Source organism: Tenrec ecaudatus, chromosome 13, assembly GCF_050624435.1.
Source record: "Tenrec ecaudatus isolate mTenEca1 chromosome 13, mTenEca1.hap1, whole genome shotgun sequence".
NCBI lineage: Eukaryota > Metazoa > Chordata > Mammalia > Afrosoricida > Tenrecidae > Tenrec > Tenrec ecaudatus.
The window spans coordinates 116,135,398-116,160,606 of NC_134542.1; the positions used below are offsets into that span (position 1 = coordinate 116,135,398).

Consider the following 25,209-nt stretch of genomic DNA (forward strand, 5'->3'; position numbering starts at 1 on the left):
AGTTACTAGGCATCTGCTAGGCATCTTTGCCTAGTAGACTAGTCTACTTTGTCAGTTTCCAAAATGTTGTATCCCTGGGGTCTTTCCCAATTCTCTTTGATTCCTATACACTTTGTTGCCATAGGAATGTAGTCTGGTTTGGAGTGGAGGTTAAATGTGTCCATCCTCTTACCTTCAGAATTTCAATATAACTAGCGTTTAACAGTAAAGTGATGATATATTCAGGTTTTAAACTTTATTCATACTGTCTTTTCTAAATCTAATTCCTATTTAATCCATCTGATACTGCATTCTCACTCCTATTAGATAAAACTCAAGCAAATGAATTGCCATCGTCAATTCCGACTCACATTGGCCCTTAGGACAGAGTAGAACTGCCCCTGTGAGCTTCCAAAGCTCATCTTTTTTTCCCAAGGAGAGGCTGGTGGATACGAAATGCTGGCCTTGGGGTTAGCAGCCCAACACATAATAGATAACTCAGCCTCAAATAGATTCTGGAAAGGCTATTCAATCTGATCTTTCTTTTTTCTACTTCATCATTTCTCTATCTCCCCAGGCTCTTATGGGACCTTCTGCATTCCATAGACAAGCTCGCTCCCCTGATTTTCCGAGTATCTCAATAGTCTACTGTAACTGCCTCTCTCTAAGCCTACCTAGATTCTTCGTTACAGAAACAAACCAACTGCCTGACCCCTTCAGTCTCAGTCTTGGCATTCTTATTCCCTTTCCTTGTTTGTTTGTTTGTTTTTACCATCTTCTCCTTAAGCGTATCCCATTTTTAGTGTCTTGAATAAGCTCTTCTGAAAAACAACCGAACAAAAATTCCAAACACAACTTAGGGGCATAGCCTATTTGACTCCTTTCTTCTATGAAAACTCTTGTCCTGTCTTTTTTGTGGCAGGTTTCTCTGACTCCTGTACCTTATGTTTTTGTTTTGCCTGCCTCCACCCCTCCCACCCCCACCCCCTTCCTCTTTCAAGTGCCTCTTTCAAGTGGGCTTCATGAAGGCCTAGAGTGCAAAGCAAGGAAAAGTTCATTGACACTTATTGGTTGCTTTTTCTTATTGGTGGTGTTTTACTTTTTGAAGAATTTTTTCTCTCTAATTTAGAGAAAGTTACATGGCATTTTATATAAGCAGTCTAATGGTGCTGATAAGGTTTCACTTTTAATATTTAGGCCGGTGCTGTGAAGGATTATATTAAGGTGATGCTGCAGAACGAGTCCCTAAAGTTTCTGGTTTTTGCTCACCATTTGAGTATGCTGCAAGCTTGCACAGAAGCCGTCATAGAAAACAAGGTATGCGCTATTGTATTTTATAACATGGCTTTGGAATGTGGAGTCTTCATATGATAAACATTCTTTCAGTCTTATAATTGAGGTATTTTACCTTCTTTAGGTGATGTGGGCTGGAAGTTATTATTAAGCATTTTTCTTGTTAATTATGTTACTACAGTTCTATTATAATTATATAATATTCACATTTTAACTTAATATCTGTTATAATTTCCATTGATGAAATCTGAATTGATTAATTGTGGGCTTGATAAGCTATAATCTGAATCCCATTTTTATCCTTGGTTATGACATTTGAGAGTGGTCTAGGCACTTAAAGTTAACCTCACCTGTGAGACTGTTTTAGGCTGCAGCAGTTGCAAAGGGAAAAGCAAGAATGGATTCCACTGATTATCCTACCTACCTGCAGTCATGTATCTGCAGCTCCCGAGTACATGTGCTCTTTCGAATACAATGTCCGGAAAGAAATTGAACACAAGATGTCTCTGCCAGGGAATCCACCAGGGCCGCTTCGCCAGATTGGCTTGCCTACCGTCCAGTCACACGGCCAGCTTCTTTTCTCACAGTCCTTCAGGGATAGCGCTTCTTCTTTAAACCATTTTATTGGGGGCTCTTAGAGCTCTCATAACAATCTGCACATCAGTTGTATCCATCACATTTGTACATATATTGCCGTCATCATTTTAAAAGCATTTTCTTTCTACTTGAACCCTTGGCATCAGCTTCTCTTTTTTTCCCTCCTTCCCCCACCCAGCTTCTATTTCTGGCGTCAAAGTGTAAAAATCTGTCATCTGCTATCTTAAATGCTGGAGACTTTTAGAGATGCTCAGAAGTAGCCAAAAGACATTTCCTGACAAATTTTATGAGTTTACAGTATAAGCAGCAGCCAAGACACTTGCTTGAGTAGGTAGATTTTTAAATGGAACAATAGACGAAAACTTTCTAAATGTTTGTATATCATTTTAAACATTAGCTAATATGCTCATTAATATTACCAAAGAAGCTATATTCATATTTACTTCATAAACATTTATAATATCATAACACACTAGGTAGGGTAGTGTACAGTAAGAGATGCTTTCTTATTAATTATCCAGCAGTTTCTGTAGGACATCTTCTGAGGAAGTTAGTGCTAAATATCTATCTTTAAGATTGAATATTTTAAAATTTGGATTTATAATATTCTCTCTTTCTGATTCTATTGCACCTTAACCCTTCATAACATATTGGACATAAAGTATTCACTCACATTTTCCACCTCAGGCATTTTTGAGTGGGAAGAATATATCCCATTTTTAGTGTGTGCTACCATCTTCTGGGAGTCTTTATAGCTGCATGAATCTGAAGAAACAGACCCTAGCACCAGAGATTCCTTGGGACACCAGATACTACTAATTATATTAAAATCCATATTGCGTCACACAAAGTTAGTTTGGGGGGTGGTTTGTGAGGGGGTGAACGTGTTTCCACTTCATTCAAAATCTGCTTTCCCTCACTAAATACCTAAGGTATCACTGATGTTTTCAGAATCCCACTTAACTTCAACAATAGTTTTAAAATATTGACAGGGGCCTCTCTCCTAAACTCCCTCTAGCCTGACTGATGACGTGTTTCTTCAGAAAGACACCCAGAGATCCATGTATTCCCCCTTAGTGGATGCTAAACAGGTCATAATACCTATTTTAAAGACATAGCAAATTGATGTGAGACATTATGTTTCTTGAGTAGTATGAGAAGCCCCTTCTACAAGTGACTGCTCATGTGTCTTATTAAAGCCAAGTTTTCCATAGATGTGCATATGTGCATAAAACTATTTGAGTTTCGGGTCTTACACTTGTTTTCAAGAAGTTGAATCATGTATCCCTGTGATCTATTCTAACACAAAGTCCTGCTTTTCCCAACTTCATTCAATCAGTCTATCACCACTTAATGTCTTCCTACTTTTGAAAAATGCACATGTGTGTCTTGGTTTCCCACTTCAAAGTGGATGACAATACTACATATTTTCTTTTCATTTTCACAATGTCAAAAGATAAGTCATAGATGAGTGTTTGGGATGTTACAGAAATATATGCACTATGATTCATGAAGCTGTAATACATGAGAAGTGTATGAACAGAATCATCATTCTGTTTTCCTACTGGTGTTGGTTCTGGTTCTGCTTTGAAATTGGGGATCCTATAAGTTTAGAGTTCATCTGATCAATCATGTAAAGTTTGTTTTCTATTTACTTAGAGATATGTTAAAGACAGCCTTAGCTTCTGCTAATATGTAGGTATTTCCTTTTGCATTAATAATCGAAAAATGAACTGGACACTGACTTTATTTTCAAGCAGCTTAAACAAAGAAGGAAGGAGTTATTATAAGATGCTATTACAAAAGTAGGTATGATAACCCAGTTGTCCTCTTTGAAGCCAGACATTAAAGAAATTGGTAAACATATGTAACATTTTTCAAAAGGTTGTTTTTAGGGAACTATGAAAGAACCTGGCTGAAATACTTCTTGTGTAACATTTACCAACCTGTTATCTTAACCAGCTTCCCATATTTATGTGAACATAAAAAACTATAAAATATATGAAATGAGATGGGTGCGTATGGGTTTGATCTAACTTTACATTTCTCTTGTGGACTCCAGACTCATTATATTAGAATTGATGGAAGTGTTCCATCTTCAGAACGAATACATCTGGTTAATCAGTTTCAGAAGGATCCTGATATTCGAGTAGCTATCCTGAGCATTCAGGCTGCAGGTCAGGTAAGAAATTCCATATAGAAGTTTGGTAATGAAATATTGATATAATTAAAAGGTCACTAAATATAATTAAAACATTTATATCTGGATGGCTGATAAAATAAGTATTTGTTCCACTTCAGAATGTGGAAGCAATATAATCAAAGGAGACCTCAATCCCTTTGACGCAAATTTCCTAAATCTTCATGGAAAGAAGTTCCTAAGAGAAAAACACTGCTTTTCAGTGTTTTTTCCTTCCTTGGAATGTACACAGTTTCTTTTGTTTTTTAACGTATCTTTCTTTTGCCATTTGTCTTACTTGTGTTTCATCATCAGAAATTGTCAGAATTTCTTATGGCATGCCCCAGGTTTCTCCATGTTTCAATTAGGATTTGATTTGGTTGCAAGTAAGTGAAAACTCAAATTGAGAGTGATTTCAATATAGATACCCCCCCCCCACCCAAGTCAAACATGGTGGTTCCACGAAGTCCTTACACCCTTCTTGCTTTCTGCTTCATCACCTATCGCCAGTATTTCTTATATAATAGCTTCTCCATTACATCTTGCAATTCAGGCAGGAAACTAAAGAAAGCAATACTTAGAGGTGTTAGTCTTAAAGTTGTCCCATGGTCACACGTGACCTGAAGGGAGGCTGGGAAATGTAGTCTTTGTTGTGGGTAGTCCAGCTAAGCACTAGGTCTTTGCTACAAAGGAATACGAGAATAAGCATCAGGGAATGTAGTGCCAGTGGCTCCCATACTCAGAGAAGAGATCCTTCTGGGCTTTTCTCTGATACCATTGTAAATTATTTTTATATAAATATCTAAATAAGTTATTTAACATAACTCGTTGCCATCAACTACATTTTGACTGATTTCGACCCTATCGTGTCATCAGGGCTGCTTCCTTTGTAATATTTAGCATCACTCACTACCATGGGGTCCAGCACATAGTGACCCTATAGGACAAGGTAGAACTCCACTGGTGGATTTCTGAGACTTAACTCTACGGGAACAGAGTAGCTGGTGCTATCAACTACTGTCCTTATATTTGAAGTCCAGTGCATAACCCCTCTGCCATGAGAGTTCCCTGATATTTACGTAGAGGAAAGTAATTTAACATACTACTGGGCATTCCACCTGGTACATGCCATATCTAGTAACTTGTGGAGACTATAATATGAACCAGTGCTAAAGGATCTGCTTTACCCAGCTCAGGGGCGTATTTGAAATTATTTTTATAGAGACTCTATGAGGATGAAGCAGTTCTAGAACTCACTAGGAGTTCTAAACAAGGCAAGAGATAATACTTTTGTCACATTGGACTAAACTCTCTTGATTTCAAGCTTTATATCTGCTAGAATATTGTAGCCATAGAGAATATCAACCAAAAAGAAAAACCTCAAAATTAAAAATAGAATACTCATAGCAGAGGAGATGATAACAGGAGGAAGCCAGGTATGAGAGTCTGATCAACCAAAGCAAATTCACTGTCATCAAGCCAACTCTGACTCATATCTACCTTATAGGACAGAATAGAATTGTGGGTTTCCAATACTGTAATTCTCGACAGAAATAGAAAGCTTCGTGGAGGGAGGGTGGGGTGGAAAGGGGTAACCAATTACAAGGATATGCATATAACTTCCTCCCTGGGGGGTGGACAGCAGAAAAGTGGGTGAAAGGAGACATTGGACAGTATAAGATATAACAAAATAATAATAAATTGATAAATTATCAAGGGTTCATGAGGGAGGGAGGAGCGGGGAGGGAGAGGAAAAAAAATGATGAGCTGATATCAAGGGCTCAAATAGAAAGCAAATGTTTTGAGGATGGTGATGACAACAAATGTGCTTGACACGATGGATGGACGGATGGATTGCGATAAGAATTGTACGAGCACCCCAATAGAATGATTAAAGAAAAAAGAAATTAAAAAGAAAGAAAGAAATAGAAAGCGTCATCTTTCTCATGAAGGACAACCTGAGGGTGCCCTAATAAAAGAGCTTTGAAAATTAAGAACATATAGGATACTCTGATTTTAGTCAAGACTGTAATAACTGTAGACCTTGTAAAGGTATAAGTAAAAAAATTTGCTGCAAAATCATAGAAATCTCTATTAAACAAAAATATGAAAATATTTATTTGAACGCTGTTGTTTCACAACATGTCTCCCACCTAGATCTACACACTTCTGAAGGTGAAATTTCCATCTCTCCAACCCTTACTTGAAAAATTACACACTCTTCAATTTGTTTAGATAGTTTTATTGCCATATAATTCACAAATCATACAACTCAGTAGTTCAGCCATATTAAGAAGAGTGTACAGTCAGCGCCACAATCAACTTTAGAACATTTCTTCATTCTTCTACTCACTGTTGTTAGCTCTCCATCTCCTCCCAACCTCCCCTGCTTTACCCCGAAGGAATCATTAATCCAGTTACTGCCGCTATAGATTTACCTATCCTGGAGTTCATATACCAAAAAATAAAAAAACATTCTAAAAAGAAAAAAAGCTAACAAATAAATAAGAAATAAAACAGAAAAACCCCAATAGGAAAGAAAGCAGGAAGTATTAAAAACTAGGACAAGTTAAAAATGAGTAAAAAGGCATTGCGCCTTTACTCAAGTACTCCCTCAATGCAAGAACACTGTGTTCTAATAACCTGGTGTTCCATGATGCTCACCTTCCCGACATGATAGCTGAAGACAAAATAGGTTCATAGCAAATGTGGTGAAGAAAGCTGATGGTACCCGGCTATCAAAAGATACAGCGTCTGGGATCTTAAAGGTTTGGAGTTAAACAAATTACCATATAGCTCAGAAGCAACAAAGCCAACATGGAAGAAGCACACCAGCCTGTGTGACCACCACGAGGTGTCAGAGGGATCAGGTATCAGGCATCAAAGACCCAGATCAAAAAATCATATCAATATGAATGAGGGGAATGCGGAGAGGAGACCCAAAGCCCATCTGTTGACAGTTGGACATCTCCTTACAGAAGGATAACAAGGAAGAGACAAGCCAGTCAGGTTGTAGTATAGAACTGATGAAACATACAACTTTCCTCTAGTTCTTTAATGCATACTCCCCTCCCCCCTTACTCTCAGGATCCCAATTCTACCTTATAAATCCAGTTAGACCATAGCACATACATGGATACAGAGAAGAGCTGGAAACACAGGGAACCCAGGACAAAGAAACCCCTCAGGACCAATAAAACCCCCTTCCTGGGGGACAGACAAACGAAAAGTGGGCGAAGGGAGACATCGGTCTGTGTAAGACATGAAGAAAAAAATAATTGATAAATTATCAAGGGTTTATGGGGGAGGGAGGGGGAATGAGGAGCTGATACTAAGGGTTCAAGTAGAAAGAATGTTTTGAACATGATGCTGACAGTAAATGTGCAAATGTGCTTGTCACAGTGAATGAATGTATGAATTGTGATGAACCCTATGAGCCCCGATAAAATGATTTTTAATAAAATGGGTCAAAGGGGATATCAGATGATAGGGTGTTAAATTCTAAACTAGCTGCATATTTAGTAATCCACTTTCCAAGGCCTTGTGCATGATAGTAAGACTATTCACATCCCTAGTCTATGATCAGAGGAAATTCACCAGAGGCTTAATCCACATTTTTTCCCTTTCCTTTTTTCTTTTTTAATTGAAACAAATGATAAGTTATTACATTTTAACCCAATGACATCTGCCATAATCGACTTAGCATGCTCTCTGTCTGCTTACAGGGCTATTCCCATCCCTCCACTCTGGTCAGAGGGAATTCACTGGAGGCTTGGTCCATGTGTGGGCCCTGCAAATGGGTTTTGGCTTCCACTGTAAGCCATAGACTTTTGCAAACCAAAAGTCTGATACCAGTCCCTCCTTCAAATTTGGATTTTATTATTTATAATCCTTGGATCACACAAGCTGGTGTGCTTTTTCCATGAGGACTTAGTCAACCTCATACTCTCTGATATTTTTACACCATGTCAAAATGACGTTTTTGACATCCTCAAGGCAGACAAAACTATGTTTCCTTTTAATATCATTTGAGTTGGGGGAATAAAAAGAAGTCTAAGGGAGCAAGATCAGGGCTATAGATGGATGTAGTAAGGTTTCTCAAAGAAATTGTTGCACATGCTACTCTCAAAGAATTATGTTGTCATAATAGAAAAAAATACCTCAGGGCAACGTCCTGGTCTTTTTTCACCATTGCAGCTTGGTTTTCATTTTAAGACTTCTTCCTAATAAGACCCTGTAATCATCCTGTGCCTGATTTGGGATCCCCAAAAACAGTAACCATAACTTCTGAACTGAACTCTCGCCCTTGAAGTTAAATGGTCCCTTGGATCTCCTAGGAAGCCACTGAAGGCACCTTAAGAGACTGAGACAAATGTGTTACTGAGAGAACTTGTCTGCAGCCACACACTAATCACACAGACAGGTTTCAGCATATTTTGTTTGGAATAAAACCATGAGTGTATGAACTTGAAGCCTTTTCACAATGCTTCTTTACTTGAGTACATTTCAAAACTCCTACACCTGATGACTATAGTGTTGTTATAGCAATCAAGAAAAACAGAAAAGGCATTGGTCTTGCTAAGATAAGTCTCTCGTAGCAGCTCTTAGAATGGCTAGATCATGTCAGCACACACACACACTCTCTCTGCTCTTGAGTTGTCTTATGATGCATATAGCCCATTTAAAACTGAATTGCGTAAATACAACATCTCATTGTGCCAGCAGTATCTCAAATACTTCATGGAGCTTTCTCTCACAAATTGCAACACAGTTTAATGTGGTGGTGGTGGTTTGATTATTGCCACCGATTCATTACATCTTATTTCTGTCCCAAAGTAACTAATTTTCAGTGTATTTTCCAGCGTGAGCAATAGCACTTCCATTTAATGAATGCTAGTATGTCATTGTTAGATGATATGAAAACTTTTTTATATGAAAACATGTTATGTTAACAGTAGCAGTGCATATTAAAATAGCACAGTCATCACTAAAACCAGTCACAGAAGTTCCTGTGCATGTGAGCAACAGCCTGGGTTAGAGGGTCCTCTTGGGTGGTGGGCATTTCTGTCAACCAGCTAGCATCATGAACTGCTATGTTACACTCCGCTTTCTAGCCTGAAAGTCACATATTTCCTGGTAGTTTTAATTTGAGGCACTATGGATTTTCATGCATTGATTATAAAGTAATCATTATGCAGTTCTACAAGCCTCACAACTACACTAGAGATATATTGAGATATAAGTCGGCACACTCGAGGGTCTTCAGGATGCATCATGAGAATTTCTTAGCAAGGAAACCTGACTGGAGATAGAATTTTCTTTCTTTGTAGCACAGTCATACAAGTTAGATGAATAGAGTATGTCAAAGCTATCTGCCTAGTTGCTATGGATACCATGTGTTAGAAAATTTATTCTAGTTTATCATGTGTTTTAGATTTTATTAATGTGAGCCATTTCTACTAGAGGATAAAGGGATTTTGTTACTATAGCTCCATCAATGTGACTTTTGAAATCTTGAAATACTTGTCAAATGAGTTTGTATAGTTCACCTGACTATTTTGCAAGTAGTCTACTTCACTTGCCTTCCATGAATTAATTTTTGCTTAATTTGGCCTAAAATGATAGACTGAATTGTTTTCAAGTCTTCCCAGATTTTCTTATCCATCTAATGTGTTTAGGAACAGCTATTCAGTATAATGCTCTATTGCCTTCTCAGTTTATGTACATCTCCATTTCTTTGGTTTATTTTGCTTAGGGTTTAACATTTACTGCTGCAACTCATGTTGTATTTGCTGAGTTGTACTGGGATCCTGGACATATAAAGCAAGCAGAAGACCGTGCTCATCGAATTGGACAGTGCAGTTCTGTGAATATTCATTACCTCATTGCAAATGGGACTCTAGACACCCTGATGTGGGGGATGTTGAATCGTAAGGTAAAGCTGGAATATAAATCAAGTTACCAACTTAGTCATTGTGACCCATAACTTTCAAGAGTTAAGAGGCCGAGGGTTAGTGTTCTCAAGGAAACAATACGTAATTATTTGAAGATAATTATAGTACAGATCAAGTTCAGAAAAAGCCTCAACTGGTGGTACTCTATCCTCTGTCCTCTGTAATAGCAACAATAAGAAAGGGTTATGAATTAACATATATCCCAAATCCTCCCTTTACCCTTTTAGAATTATAAGATCAGCTATCAAGAAATATAATGCTTTCAAGCCCTAAGTCCTTTCTTTGACGTGAGAATGAACCTTCTTTCAGAATGCTTCGGTTCCTAACTAATTTTTGCCAGAGAACCTGTACCTCAGACCCTAGAAAAGATAGAAAGGATGCTCCTGGTTCTGCTCCTTCTGTCTTCCCCCACAACTTTGAGGGCACGCAACTGAGGATTAGAGGCTGGTTTTCAAGCACTGAGGATAGGTAGTCAAAATGGCCAGTCATGCATAGGTTACATTTCAAAGTATATATATAATAAAGGTTTAAAATAACTTCTCGAGCGTGACCTTTCTTCATGTTAAACATAGGAATCATTGGATAGGTATTTGGGTTTTGATTTTGAATGATCATATTACTAAAGCCCATGAAGGGTTGGAGTAGTAAGATTTTCTTTGTGGTAGCCTGTCACTGAAATGTAAAACCCAGTTACTACATAGCAAATGTCACCAGTTAAAATGGTATTCTAAAACTCACAATGCTATTTTACAGGCCCAGGTGACAGGGGCCACATTAAATGGCAGGAAGGAACAACTTCAGGCTGAAAACAGTGATAAGGAAAAATGGGATTTCCTGCAGTTTGCGAAAGTGTGGACTCCAAATGAAAGTTCTGAAGAGCTCAGGGATGAAGTTTTGTTGACTCATGTAAGTTATGTGACCAATTCTCTTCTTTTTTTAAACTATCCGGAGACTATACCTTTATGGGATTTTATTTTAAATAGCCACTCTCAACTATTCATGCACCTGAAGAGAGACTCTGCATAAAGCCTGGAAACGTCTTAACATCAGAGGATAACACTGATGTGGACCACAACCCTGGCTCCTTTCCTCAACAGAGTTCTGCCTCGATTCTCACTCTTCTTCAGCTAAACAAGCTGACTAGATCTAACTTTCTGAAGGAAGTATGAGAAACCATCTTTATGAGCAGTGTATTCTATTTATCACAAAATATACAACCCATAAAGAAAAAGATTGAGATTCTTGACTAGATAACAAAATTTAAAATTATTTTATGAAATATGCCTTAAATAAGACTCAGTAAAGATATTTTCATTGCAATGTCCAAAGCATTTAAAGAACTGAAATTTGTGATGTGATCCTTTGATAGCCTGAGTGACCTATTCCCAAAACCTTACCCCCAGTGAGTGAGGTCAGATTGATACCTACAATTCAAATCCAGCACCACAATGCCCTTTGTTGTTGTTGTTAGTTACCATAGCAACCCTGTGCGCACTGGAGCAAACCCCACACAGTCCTGCTTAGTCCTTACAATCCTTCCCACACTTGAGCCCGTTATTGCAGCCACGGTGTCAATCCAGTTCCTTGAGGGCCTTCCTCTTTTTTGCTGCCCCTCTACTTTAATACCAAGCCTGATACCCTTGTCCAGGGACTTAGCTCTCCTGACAACATATCTAAATTATTATTTTTATTTATTTTTTTAATTATTATTATTTTTTTTTTAGTAAGAACAAGACTTATTTGTGTTGTCCTGGGCACATACAAACCTAGGTGGAGAGGAAATGTCATGTTCATTTTTTTTAATTTTTTTACATTTTATTAGGGGCTCATACAGCTCTTATCACAATCCATACATATACATACATCAATTGTATAAAGCACATCCGTACTTTCTTTGCCCTAATCACTCTCAAAGCATTTGCTCTCCACTTAAGCCCTCTGCATCAGGTCCTCTTTTTTTTTTTCCCCTCCCTCCCCGCTCCCCCCTCCCTCATGAGTCCTTGATAATCCACAGATTGTTATTTTGTCATATCTTGTCCTATCCAGAGTCTCCCTTCCCCCCCTTCTCTGCTGTCCATCTCCCTGGGAGGAGGTCACATGTGGATCCTTGTAATCAGTTTCCCCTTTCCAACCCACTCACCCTCCACTCTCCCAGCATCGCCCCTCACACCCCTGATCCTGAAGGTATCGTCCACCCCGGATTCCCTGTGCCTCCAGCTCCCATAGGCACCAGTGTACAACCTCTGCCCTATCCAGTCCTACAAGGTAGAATTTGGTTCATGGTAGTTGAGGGGAGGAAGCATCCAGGATCTGGGGGAAAGCTGTGTTCTTCATCAGTACTACATCGCACCCTGACTGACCCGTCTCCTCTCCTAAACCCCTCTGTGAGGGGATCTCCAGTGGTCGACACTTGGGCCTCGGGTCTCCACTCTGCACTTCCCCCTTCATTCACTTAGGGGCACTTCAGCCATACTTCTCTCAAGACAGATTTGTTTGTCCTTTTAGCAGTCCATAGTACTTTTAATATTCTTCTCCAGCACCACAATTCAAATGCAATTATTCTTCTTCATTCTTCTTATTCAGTGTTCAATTTTCACATGCTTATGAGGCAATGAAAAATACCATGGCTTGGGTCAGGTACCTCAAAGTAACATCCTTGCTTTTCAATACTCAAAGTTTTGTGTAGCAGATTTACCCAACAGAACATCTCTTTTGATCTCTTGACTGCTGCTTTCATGAGAATTGCTTGTAGATCCAAGCAAGACAAAATCCTTTTCTCAATTTATCATGTTACCTGTTGGCCCAGTTTCTTCATTACATTGAGTCAAAATCCATCTGAAGGCAGCAATCCTTGATCTTCATCAGCAAGAGCCTCAGATCATCCTTGTTTTCGGCAAGCAAGGTTGTCTCATGTGCAGTATACAGATGACCCAACCTGCCATACACAGGCCCTTCTTGCCTTGTCTAACTATCTATACAAATATAAATATGTTGTATTTTTCTCATCTACTTGAGCACAATTAGGAAATATCTATTAAAGTTGAATGTGACATCCACACATTTCATTGATAGGAATATATTTCTTGTGTAAGAATGTATACACAAGGATGCTTATTGCATCATATCTGAAAGCAAAAAATTGGAAACAACCAAAATATCTATCAAAGAGATAGAAAATGTGCCATATTATGAGATATTACTTAGAAGTTAACATGAATAAATTAGATTTATATACACCAATGTGACCTGATCAGTATACCTTATATACTCCTGTATAATCGGAGTTTTTCAGCATATTTTTAATGCAGTTTTTGTGGTAAAATTAGGTGCTTCAGCTGATAATTGGGTCAGCTTGTACTTGGGTTTATATGGTAGGTTGCTTCTGGGAGAGGAGTAAAATGGAATTAGGGCAGAGTGAAAATAGAATATCATATCAGCTTCATAAAATGTTTTATTTTTTAAGTTTTATTTATTTTTAATAGAATCAGAAGTTAATATTACAATAATTTTTCTTTTAAATTTTCACTGTTGAGTATGTAGATGTATGCTAAATTCTTTATACCATTTCATATTTAAACCTCCTTTCCTCACAAATGCTATTTAGAGGTCTTATATAAGCTAAGAGAGAAATAAAATGATAGAAGAGTTTATAACCCTTCAAACCACCTGCTTTTTTTCTAGCCCTTTGGAGCAATGGCATAAGAGTTATAGTTAATTTTAACTGAAAATTAATTTTATTGAAAAACGATCAAAAGTTATATGAATGAATTAAATGAAAGACTACTTTTGTCATTATACGAAATTAAACCATTAATGCAAAGTTTACTTCCTTGAAAACATTAGCTGTTTATGTGGAATCTTATTAACATTTTAATATATTTTATTTAGAATGCCAGTAAATTTTTTCTAGGATACTACAACTCTATTCTGTCAAATATTGTTTTTAAATAGAAGATTATTTGTAAGCAACTTACTTTTAATTCTAAAGTCTTTTCTTCTCGGCAATGTTTATTATATTTTACCCAACAAAAAAATTCAATACATGGTATAAGTATTTGTCACTAAGACTGATGTGCAGCTTTTCTTTCTCTAAAATTCTTCAAATGTACCTCAAATGATACTTGGCTTTCTTTTTTTTTTTGTTTGTTTGGTTTGGTTTCGAGGGGGGTTATTATTAAGATGGATATTAAGAATCTGAAACACAGCTTCATTCTTATATACTAGCTTATTGCTTTTAAAAGTTTATCAGAAGGGGAAAAAACTGTCTGTATTGAGCCAAGTTTCAAAACTCCTTTGCCAAACTTAGTTTCCCTGAGTTAGGTTGGTGCCTTTCATAGTTCTGTGCATCTTGCAATTTTTCAATGCATCTCCAGATGCAGACACATATATATTATGTAAGCCGGAGTCTTCCTCATATAAAGACTGCTTTGCCTTGTCTTTTATGACCAGATGGGAAATGTGCTTTTTATGACTTTGGGATGATACCCCCTCTTTTTCATGCTGTGCAGTTATACTGCCAGCTTCATGTATTTGAAGAAATGTCCAATTTGGGGGGAGATTCTAAAAAATTTAGTCTACTAATGAACATATTTTTCTTCTGAATATTGACAAAGTTTTGTATTTTTATAGGAATTTTTTTGTTTATACTGGTATATATATATATATACAAAAGCTTTTGAAAAAATTTCTCCTACAATTTCTCATTTTTAGGATAGTTCCAATTTTGTCAAATAAGCTTGTCAAACAAATCAAACTTACCAATTGTCAATGACTTGTTGAACTGAAGGAAAACAAAGAGCTTGTTTCACTAGAATGTTTTATAACAGTTCTACTTGAATGGTTTTTATCAGCTTATGAATGTTTCTAGAGTGTCAGCATTTTCAGGCAAGTTTATTTTATCTGTGTCCCAGCTCCCTGCTGTTACAGGTGGAGGGAAGTAGGTCATAGAAGAAGGCTCTTCCCCTGCGGGAAGAATGCACCATGTGTTAGTCGGTTCTCTCCGCCCTGAGAAGGGGAGACTGTGAGACGACAAGAGGATCAAACCTTGGAGTAGACACAAAGCCTAAAGGGCAAAAAAAAAAGGGGGGGGTGGACAACCTGACAAAGGAAGAGAGCCAGGCATCACCAGCACCCTAGGTCCCAAGTACCTCTTAATCTTGACCTTCCCACACCATCACATTGAAAATGTGAACTTGGTAAAGATTTTTAGAAAACCAATGAATTTAATAATCTCGACTAAATGATCTTCAGTGAATAAGGATTGAAATAAATTGATTTTTTAGCACATTGGTTCCTGGGAAAGTAAGTCACTTAGCATGTAGATTTTTACTAAATTGGGTTCTATGAATTGATCCCTGGTGCTGATATGCTTGAGTGTTGGCTACGATCTGCATGGTTGGCAGTTCAGAACCACCGGCAGCTCTGTGGGAGAAAGACTGGGTTTTCTGCTCCCGGGAATAGTTACTGTGAGTCAGCATTGACTCGATGGCAGTGAGTTTGGAGTTTGTTCGACTCAGACCAACCCTATGTGCAACAGTACTGAACACTCCCCAGTCCTGCACCATCCTCACCTTCTTGTTATATTCGAGCCCATTGATGCCACCCCTATGCCAATCTATCTTGTTGTGGGTCTTCATCTTTTTCACTGAACCCCTTCTTGATCAAGGATGGTATCTTTTTGCAGGGACTGGTCCATCCTGAGCATGTGTCCAAGGTATGTGAGGCAGTGTAGCCATGCTCTCTTCTCTTCATTCTGTTGCATTTGTTTATCTGTTTACTTAATATTCTTTCCCAACACCATAACTCAAAAGTCCCAGTTCTTCAATCTTCCTTATTCATTGTCCAGCTTTCACATACACATGAGATGATGGAAATTATCATGGCATAGGTGAGGTACACCTCAGTCTTCAAAGTGACATCTTTGCTTTTTAACACTTTAAAGAGATCTTTTACACCACTTGTCTGTCAATTTGTATTGTGGTGGCTTGAACATTGCTACCCTGTTTCCCCGAAAATAAGACAGTGTCTTATATTCAATTTTGCTCCCAAAGATGCGCTAGATCTTACTTTCAGGGGATATCATATTTTTCCATGAAGAAGAATACAGTATACATTTATTGTTGAAGAACAAAAAGGAAATTTATTACCTACATATGGTACGGTAGTAGTTGTCATCACAAACCAGCATAACCAGACAAACTGTGAATCCTACAGCATCAAAAATTTCTTGTTACTACCATTATTTCCATGTACAACAATCTGTGGTACATTCACTCATAATCTATGGTACATTTACTGGCACTTCCTGTCTGCTCCAGCAGCGCTGCAGCCAACAGTGAGATGCGCCTTGGCGCCCATTGCTACAGTCCAGAGTTATAGTAACTTCAGGGGCCTTATTATCAGGGAGGCCTTATGTTTGGGTGGTCTTTTTTTGGTGGGATGCCTTATATTTCAGCGAGAGGCAAAACTGTGAGTAGGCCTTATTTTCAGGGGATGTCTTTCGGGGAGACACGGTATGGTGCTGGAAGCTATGCCACTGGTATTCAAATACCAGCAGGGTCACCCAAGGTGAACGGTTTTCAGCAGTGCTTCCACATGAAGAGCCCAGAATGAAGAAAGAATGGGCTTCTGATGAATTAACCACTAAAAGCCTTATGAATAGCAGCAGAACATTGTCAGAGATAATTCCAGAAGATGAGCCCCTCAGGTCAAAAGGCACTCAAAATATGACCGAGGAAGAGCTGCCTTCTCATAATGATCTGAACAGAGTAAGTTTTCAGGACATTATTTACTAATAGGACATGGCTCAAAATTAGAAGAAATGACTGCAAACATCTATTAATAATTGGAACTTAGACTATATGCAGTATAAATCTAGAAAAATAGAAACTGTCAAAAAATGAAGTAGACCACTTAAAAATTGACATCCTAAGCATTAGTGAGCTGGAATCAGACCATCATCGTTTACTCTGCCAGGAATGAAACCGTCGAGAGGTGTGCTGTGGCAGTCATCAGCAAAAAGGACATTTCAAGTTCTATCTAGAAATACACTGCTGTGTGTGATAGGATAAGATCTATCTCTGTTCATCAAGCCCGAAAGCTAATGAAGAAGAAATTGATGAATTTTACCGTCTTTGGCCTGATGTTGATCAAACATGCAATTGGTCAAAGATGCATTGATAATAATTGGCTATTGGATACAAAAATTGGAAACAAAGAAGAAGAAAGAGTGGTTGGAAACTATAGCCTTGGTGATAGAATTGAAGACAGAGATTTCATGATAGGATTTTGCAAGACCAACGACTTCTTCGACACCAATACCCTTTTCAAAAACACAAACAACGACCGTACGCATGGACTTCTCCAGGTGGAATATACAGAAATCAAATTGATTACATCTGAGAGAAGAGACCAAGAAGGAACCCGATAAAATACCATAACCAACATGATGACGGGCCGACTGGGACAGATCATCGGTTGCCCATAAGCAAGTTCAAATCGAGGTTGAAGAAAATTAGAACTAGTCCACAAGAGCCAAAATACAACCTTACCTCTATTCCATCTGCATTTCGAGAACATCCCAAGGACAGATTTGCTGCAATGAACACTAATGACAGACACCTGATGAGATGGTAGGCAGTCATACTGCTTGGACTGTGTGTTGCTGTCCAGAGATGTGTACTACTGCTGCTCTTCAGAAGTCTGTCAGGACCCTTCTTGATACAGAAGACTGGATTACTATCAGGACTCAGGAGTCCCACACCCTGTTAAAGCAGTGTGGTTATCTCACATCTCTCAGTGGGTCATAGTGGCTTGTTTTCTACTTGGGTCAAAATACAATCAGCAACAGGTTTGGTTGCTGTCCAGTGGGTAGGAAGCCATCATTTACAACAGCGATTACTCATCCAGCATTTACTGACCTGCTTTGAACCAGCCCAGAGTCCTAGAGTTAACACATGGTGGGTTGTCAACACATGTTTATGCAATAAATAGAACCCTGAAGCACTTCAGTTCCATTTAGCCAGTGTTTCTAGGCTATTCTGCGAATGACATACAGGACAGTAAAAAATCACTCATTATGTAAACATTTATGGAGAAAGACAAGGCTTTCTACTCCCACAAGGAGTCACAATCTTGGAAATCCACTGGAGCAGCTCTCCCCTGCCCTAGAGGGCTACTCTAAGTGGGAATCAACCCAGTGGAATGAGCGAGATATGAAAGAGAAGCTAGAAGGTCTTGTGGCATAATCGGTTTGGGATTGGATTGCTAACTGTACCGTCAGCAGTTCAAATCAACCAGCTGCTTCACGGGAGAAAGTTATATGAAAAGTAAATCAAAATCGCAATGAATTACTACTTCACACATACCCCAAGACCAAACATGTCCATTCTGACTCATGGCAACCCTACCAGACAAGGTAGAACTGCCCCTGAGGGTTTCGGAGATTGTGAATCTTTCGGGGAGTAGAATATCTCATCTCCCGCAGAGCAGGGTGTGGTTTCAAACTGCTAACGTTGTGGGTAGCAACCCAACATTTCTGGTGGGAATATGAAACAGCCCAGCCACTATAAAAAACTGTCTGGCAACTCCTCAAACGAGTAACTATATTTATGATATGCTATAGTAGTTCCACTTCTAGGCAGTTGAAAAAACAGATGTTCATACCAGTATGATTCTTAATAATGAACCTCAAATATTAATCAACTGATAAATGAATTAAAAACCATGGTAGAGTCTTTCACTGGAATATTAATCAACCATTAAGAGGAGTGAGGTACTGATAATGCTGCAACATGGATGAAGCTTAAAATCATTAGTTTGTGAAAGAAGTCAGATGCTACAGGCTATGTGCAAGGGTAGCTCTAAAGCACTGATACAAAATAATAGAAATCCGAATTAAACAAAAATATCAAAATGTGAAGGTGATATTTCTGTCTCTCTAACCCTTCCCTCCCTAATTTATACCACATCAAAATGATGGTTTGGGCATCCTTGAGGGATTCCAACTGTTTACCTTTTCATTATTCCTTCAATTTGGGGAACAAAGAGAAGCCTGAAGGCTCAGGATTGATGCTGTGGGCTGAATGGACAAGGGTTCCCAGCAAAATGCACATAAGATAGCCCTTGCTACACTTGATGAATTAGCAGATGCATTGTCATGGGTAGAAAAAATTCCTTAGAACAGTTTTCCTGGCCTTTTTCTCACCGTTGCAGTTTTCCGTTCTCTTAAAATATCTTCAAAATAAGGCCCTCTATGGTTGAGGTGATGGCTGACTAGGCAGGCCATGATTCTCGGTGTAATTAGTCATCCCCTAGGAGATCTGCTATCAGTAGCCATGATCTATAAAATGACAAAGCTCTATACATCTAGCTCAATATCATCCAACTTCTGGTTCTTTATACCTCAGCTCAGCCTACCAATCCTGAGAATCATTAACCTCTGCAGTCTATGAATCAGCAGCTGACCATCTTACCTATTGATTTAGATTCATTCACCTGTATAGCTAACAGCCTGCTGCCTGCTAATCTTGGCTCCATTAGCTCCTATAGCTACATGAGGCAGGAGAAGCCTCCAACCTGACATCTGATCCATGAAGGGAACTTGCCAGCCTCTACAGCCTCATGATCTACTTCCTAGATAAATTGTTATATATATAATGGGGCCTCAAAATGTTTGGGGGGGAAAAAGATAAATTGATTTTTTTTTCCCCACAAGCCTTCTCCCTCTTAAGTGTACTGACTTTGCTTCTTTAGAGAACCTAGCCAGAGATGACCCCTGTGATAATCCTATATTTTTTGAGAAAAGTATCAATATTACCCCCTTTGGACCTTCTGAGCTGACAGCTTAGCCTTTAATTAATTAGTCTTTTACGTCTTCCCAGCCTTCCTTGAATGTTTGAGCCACCCAAAAGCTGAGGTAGCATTCTCATATACTTGTTGACAGCTTTAATGATTTGGGATGATGTCTACTTAATCTTTAATTTTATTTTAGCCCTCATCTCAGAATTTGTGTGCATATGTGTGTTTTCACAAAAGTAACTTTTTTTTTTCAAAACAGCCTAATAAGGCTACGACTGATTGAACTTGTCTGCAACTCTTCACTAATCAGAGAATCATGTTTACACATGTTCTAATTGGAATATGAACTAGCCTCATATCCTAAGAGACGGTTGTGTAATTGAAAGGAAGAAAGAAAGACAAAAATATTGGGATGCTTACCTCCGTGGTTTCAGAAACCAGGTCCAGGAGAAAAAAATTGTATTCTTACATCAACTTATATAGTCTCAGGCATGCACATTCCCTAATTACAGGTAATCACATATTAACAAAGTAGGCTGTACCCTAACCCTAGAGGTCCCTGATTCATTGGAGGAGTAACCTAACAACAATGCTGGGGGCAGGTCAGAGGGAGTGACAGTCCCCTGAGCAGGGAGAGAAGTGGCAACATGTCTGCCCCTACAGATACAGCTGATGGCCTAGTAGCAATCAGCCATGTGCTTCTGAGAGGTAACTTTAAGGTAGCATTAATATCAGAGGGATATTATGGTAGTTAATCTTAATTATGGTATTGTTATTGGGACTCTCCAAGAACCCTGGCCTTCTAGGCTTCTTAAATATGACAATAAAGAATTTGTCTGCTTACACTCTCTTCCCAGTCCTCAGTTTCCCACAGAACCCAGTATCAATACTTTTGGATTACCCTCATACTGTGTGATTTCACCTATGTCCACAATAGGTAAAATCTGTAGACACATAAACTAGTCAACTGTTGCCATGGAGTGGAAAAAAGGGAGGAGGATTGAGAAATGACTGCTTCTTGGGTACTGGGTTTCTTTTTGGAAGTGTTGAACATGTTTTATAATTAAATGGTAGTGATAGATGTACTGCTCTGAATATACCTTTTTAAAACCATGCAATTTGGATGCTTTGAAAGAATAAAATTATATTATGAGAATTGTTTCTTAATAAAGCCAAAATTAATCATCATTAAAAGGCTATGGTTCTCAGCTTGCCACAGTACAGAAAACAGCTAAGCTTCCTTTGGTGTTGCTCTTCTGTCAGGACAGGCCATTGTAAACACAGCATTATCATGCATGAGAGGGGAGCTATGTAAACCATGCAGGAGTTTTTCTATTAAGATACAGTGGTGGGGGGGGCGGGGCAGTGAGATACATTGGGAAGGATGTGTTCAAAAGAAGTGAGCTATTTCAGTCAGAGGAAAACAGCAAAAGTAGAGTGAGGTGGCCATGTTCTGGCTATGGAATGCCCGTGGGGTATTGAGCATAGGATGCATGAGAAGTGACACCTGGTCAGTTAGGGACGAGCCACACATGCCAAGCTAAGAAGTGGGACTGTGTCTTGGAAGCAGTGTAGTTAATGCCCTCAGAGGCTTCTAGGTAGATCCAGGACATGACCAGATGTCCATTTTCCATCCGTATCCCTAGTGTCTGTAGAAATGAATAGGAAGGAGAAGAGCCAGGGGTTCTTAGAAGACGATATTGTGTCACTTTTGCCCTCCCGCCCACCTAGTTTCTGCCTATACTGAAGAAATAATCTGCCTCTCATCTCTCTCAGGGCTTGTTCCCCTGCCCCAGAAAGGAGGATTTATTCAAAGATTTTTCAGAGCCTGAGAAATTGCTTCTACTCTAGCTTCATCATAACCATGGAAGAGCCACGAGCTGTTGTCATAGTGGGAGGATTACTGACTTGTAGGTAAAGGGGAGGGGTTCATTAGATTATCTTGAGTTTGTGGTCCCTCCAAACCATTCAGATGTCCAAGAAGCTTTTGAAAGCTCAAACCTTCCTTGAGTTTGCAAAGTAGAAACTTGGGTTCCCACTAGAAACTGGTCAATTCGTTTAATCCTCTGAGTCACAGCCAGTGAGCTACAGTCTATTGTGTAACACTTCATTGGAAGTTGTAATTGTCCCTGTTGGAAGAGACCACAATTCCCAAAGGCCTTTAATAAGAAAGACATTTTCTTTGTTGCCACTTTGTTTTCTTAACCACCGTGCTGTTTTATTTGTTTCTATGCCTGCAGAGAAAAACTTAACTGCATCTAAAAGTACATCATTGTCAACATTTTATTTAGCTGCATGGCAATGGATTTCTTGCAAAGTCTGAAAAAAATTACTGGACTAACACTAGGCCTGGAAGTACTTCATTGTTTTTTATTAGCTTTACTAGATTTCCCTTTCCTCTCCTTCACTTTATAATAACTGACTTCCTGTCATCGTGGTGAGGTGATTTGTCTCTGAAGACCAGGATTTGTTTACCATGGTGCAAAGCAGCAAATATATTATGTCTCTTTGACTGCTATACCTGAACCTCTTGGAGAAAAACACATTTTGCCATCTGAAGCACTTTGCAGGCTTTATTCCCAGCACTTTTCATCAAAGGCAGTACTTTTCTTTTGTTCTCCAAAAGCAACATTGAACCAAAAAGTGAGAGGATCAGGAGAAGCAGTACATTAATTGAGTGTAAGCTCTGTAATGTAGGAAAGGAATATATTCTTCTAGCTCTACATTTCTTATGATGTGAAATGTTGGCTTAACTATTTCTCAAATAAGCTTTGTGATTTTAAAAATAAAACCCTGAAGTTTGTATCATTCCTCTTCTTTAGAAATACTTACATTTGGGTTTCTTATTTATTAAAGCATTGAAAGTTATCTAATATGTGTAGTCCATTAAATTAATGGTCGTGATGACTTAGGCTATTTGTCAATGTATCACAATAAATAGAGTCTTTACTAAATTTAAAACTGTAGAGAAGTTGTCTGGAAAGACAAAAGGCTTTTTAGCTCTCTTGCTATTAACTGTCAAACCTTTACTAGTCTATGAACATGTTGGTGTTTCATCTTCTGTGTATCCTGACTACCAACAAATGCCAAAAACATCAGCAATGTCAGTTGTAAACATACATTGCTGCTCTGGATACTTAACTGTCAGTAGGGCTATTGTCATTGGAGGATTCTGGTAATTTTTGGTGAAACAAAACCATATTGTTGCCAATGGGTTGAATCCATTTTATTGATAAATCGGACATTTTAAAGAAAATTCAGGCATTTATTTGAAAAGTATTTGGTTTCCAGTGGTTTCTTAATACCTGTTTCTTTTTTAATAAATCATTTCCGGGGCTCTTACAGCTCTTATAACAATCCATACATCAATGGTATCAAGCACATTTGTACATATGTTGCCATCATCATTTCCAAACATTTTCTTTCTACTTAAGCCCATGGTATCAGCTCCTTTTCCCCCTCCCTCACCCACTCCCACTCTCGTGACCCCTTGATAAATTATAAATTATTATTTTCATATCTTACACTGATGTCTCCCTTCACCTGATTTCTATCGTTGGTCCCTTGGGTGGGAGCGGTTGTTATACATCGGTCATTATGATCAGTTCCCCCTATCTCCTCCTTCCCCTTCCACCTTTCATTACTGTTCCTGAGGGGTTTATCAGTCCTGGGTTACGGTCTGACCAGATTTGTAAGATAGAACTGGGGTCATGATAGTAGAGGGGAAGACGTGTTCAAGAAGTAGAGGGATCAATGCATGAATACTTTCTTTTCTTAAATTGGCACTCTACGATGCTCACCCTCCTGACACAACTGCTGAAGCCAAAGCAGGTGAACAAGTAAATGTGGTGAAGAAAGCTGATGGTGCCCGGCTATCAAGAGAGATAGTGTCTGGGGTCTTAAAGACTTGAAGATAAACAAGCGGCCATCTAGCTCAGAAGCAACAAAGCCTACATGGAAGAACACACCAGCCTGTGTGATCACGTGGTCCCGAAGGGATCAGTTACCAGGCATCAAAGAACAAAAAATCATATCATTGGCTGCACACCTCCATGATACAATTGCCGAAGACAAACGGGTGCATAAGCAAATGTGGCGAAGAAAGCTGATGGTGCCCGGCTATCAAAAGAGATAGTGTCTGGGGTCTTAAAGGCTTGAAGGTGAACAGGCGGCCATCTACCTCTGAAGCAATAAAGCCCACATGGAAGAAGCACACCAGCCTGTGCGATCACGAGGTGCCAAAGGGACCAGGTATAAGGCATCATGCAAAATATTTATATACATATATACCATAGTGAGTGAAGGGGGAAGTGCAGAGTGGAGACCCAAGACCCATTTGTCGGCCACTGGAGATCCCCTCATAGAGGGGTTTAGGAGAGGAGATGGGTCAGACAGGGTGCGATGTAGTACCGATGAAGAACACAGCTTTCCCCCAGATCCTGGACGCTTCCTTCCCCCCAACTACGATGACCCGAATTCTACCTTGCAGGACTGGATAGGGCAGAGGTTGTACACTGGTGCATATGGGAGCTGGAGGCACAGGGAATCCAGGGTAGATGAAACCTTCGGAACCAAGGGTGTGAGGGACGATGCTGGGAGAGTAGAGGGTGAGTGGGTTGGATAGGGGGAACCCATTACAAGGATCCACATGTGACCTCCTCCCTGGGAGATGGACGGCAGAGAGGTGGGGGAAGGGAGACTCCGGATAGGGCAAGATATGACAATAACAATCTATAAATTATCAAGGGCTCATGAGGGAGGGGGCAGTGGGGAGGGAGGGGGATAAAAGAGGACCTGATGCAAAGGGCTTAAGTGGAGAGCAAATGCTTTGAAAATTATTAGGGCAAAGAATGTACGGATGTGCTTTATACAATTGATGTATGTATATATATGGATTGTGATAAGAGTTGTATGAGTCCCTAATAAAATGTAAAAAAAGAAAAGAGGAGAAAAAAATGATTAGGGCAAAGAATGTACAGATGTGCTTTATACAATTGTTGTGTGTATATGTATGAACTGTGATAAGAGTGTGATAAATTGTTAAAAAAATAATATGTAAAAAAAAAAAAGAAATGAAAGGTGTGCTGAACTAATGAACAACAGATATTGGGCTGACATTACGGACGGATCTCCTCGTTGTTCCCATCAGTTCAGCAATTCTTAATTTTGTGATTAGTAACGGAGTTCTTATTAAAATACCCAAGGATGAATAAAAATAATTCTGATACCTAAAAAAAGAAGTAGAGGGATGTTGTGTTTCATCGGTGCTGTACTGCACCCTGGCTGGCTCATTCCTTCCTTGTGACCCTTCTGTGAGGGGCTTTCCAATTGTCAAGAGATGGGCTTTGGGTCTCCACTCCAACCCCCCTCATTTTCATCGCTCTGAAGGTAGGCGCAAATGGACCACAT

General features: G+C 39.0%; 1 protein-coding gene across 4 annotated transcripts in view; it reads left to right on the forward strand.

The window, feature by feature from the left end:
- The window catches only part of ZRANB3 (zinc finger RANBP2-type containing 3), a 246,177-nt gene that overhangs the window by 171,534 nt on the left and 49,434 nt on the right, over positions 1–25,209 (forward strand). For all 4 annotated transcript variants that reach the window (XM_075530071.1, XM_075530070.1, XM_075530073.1 and 1 more), the window contains 4 exons: positions 1,177–1,296; positions 3,932–4,051; positions 9,804–9,983; positions 10,756–10,908. In XM_075530071.1, the coding sequence (XP_075386186.1) occupies positions 1,177–1,296; positions 3,932–4,051; positions 9,804–9,983; positions 10,756–10,908 (573 nt within the window). The remainder of the gene's footprint in view (positions 1–1,176; positions 1,297–3,931; positions 4,052–9,803; positions 9,984–10,755; positions 10,909–25,209) is intronic.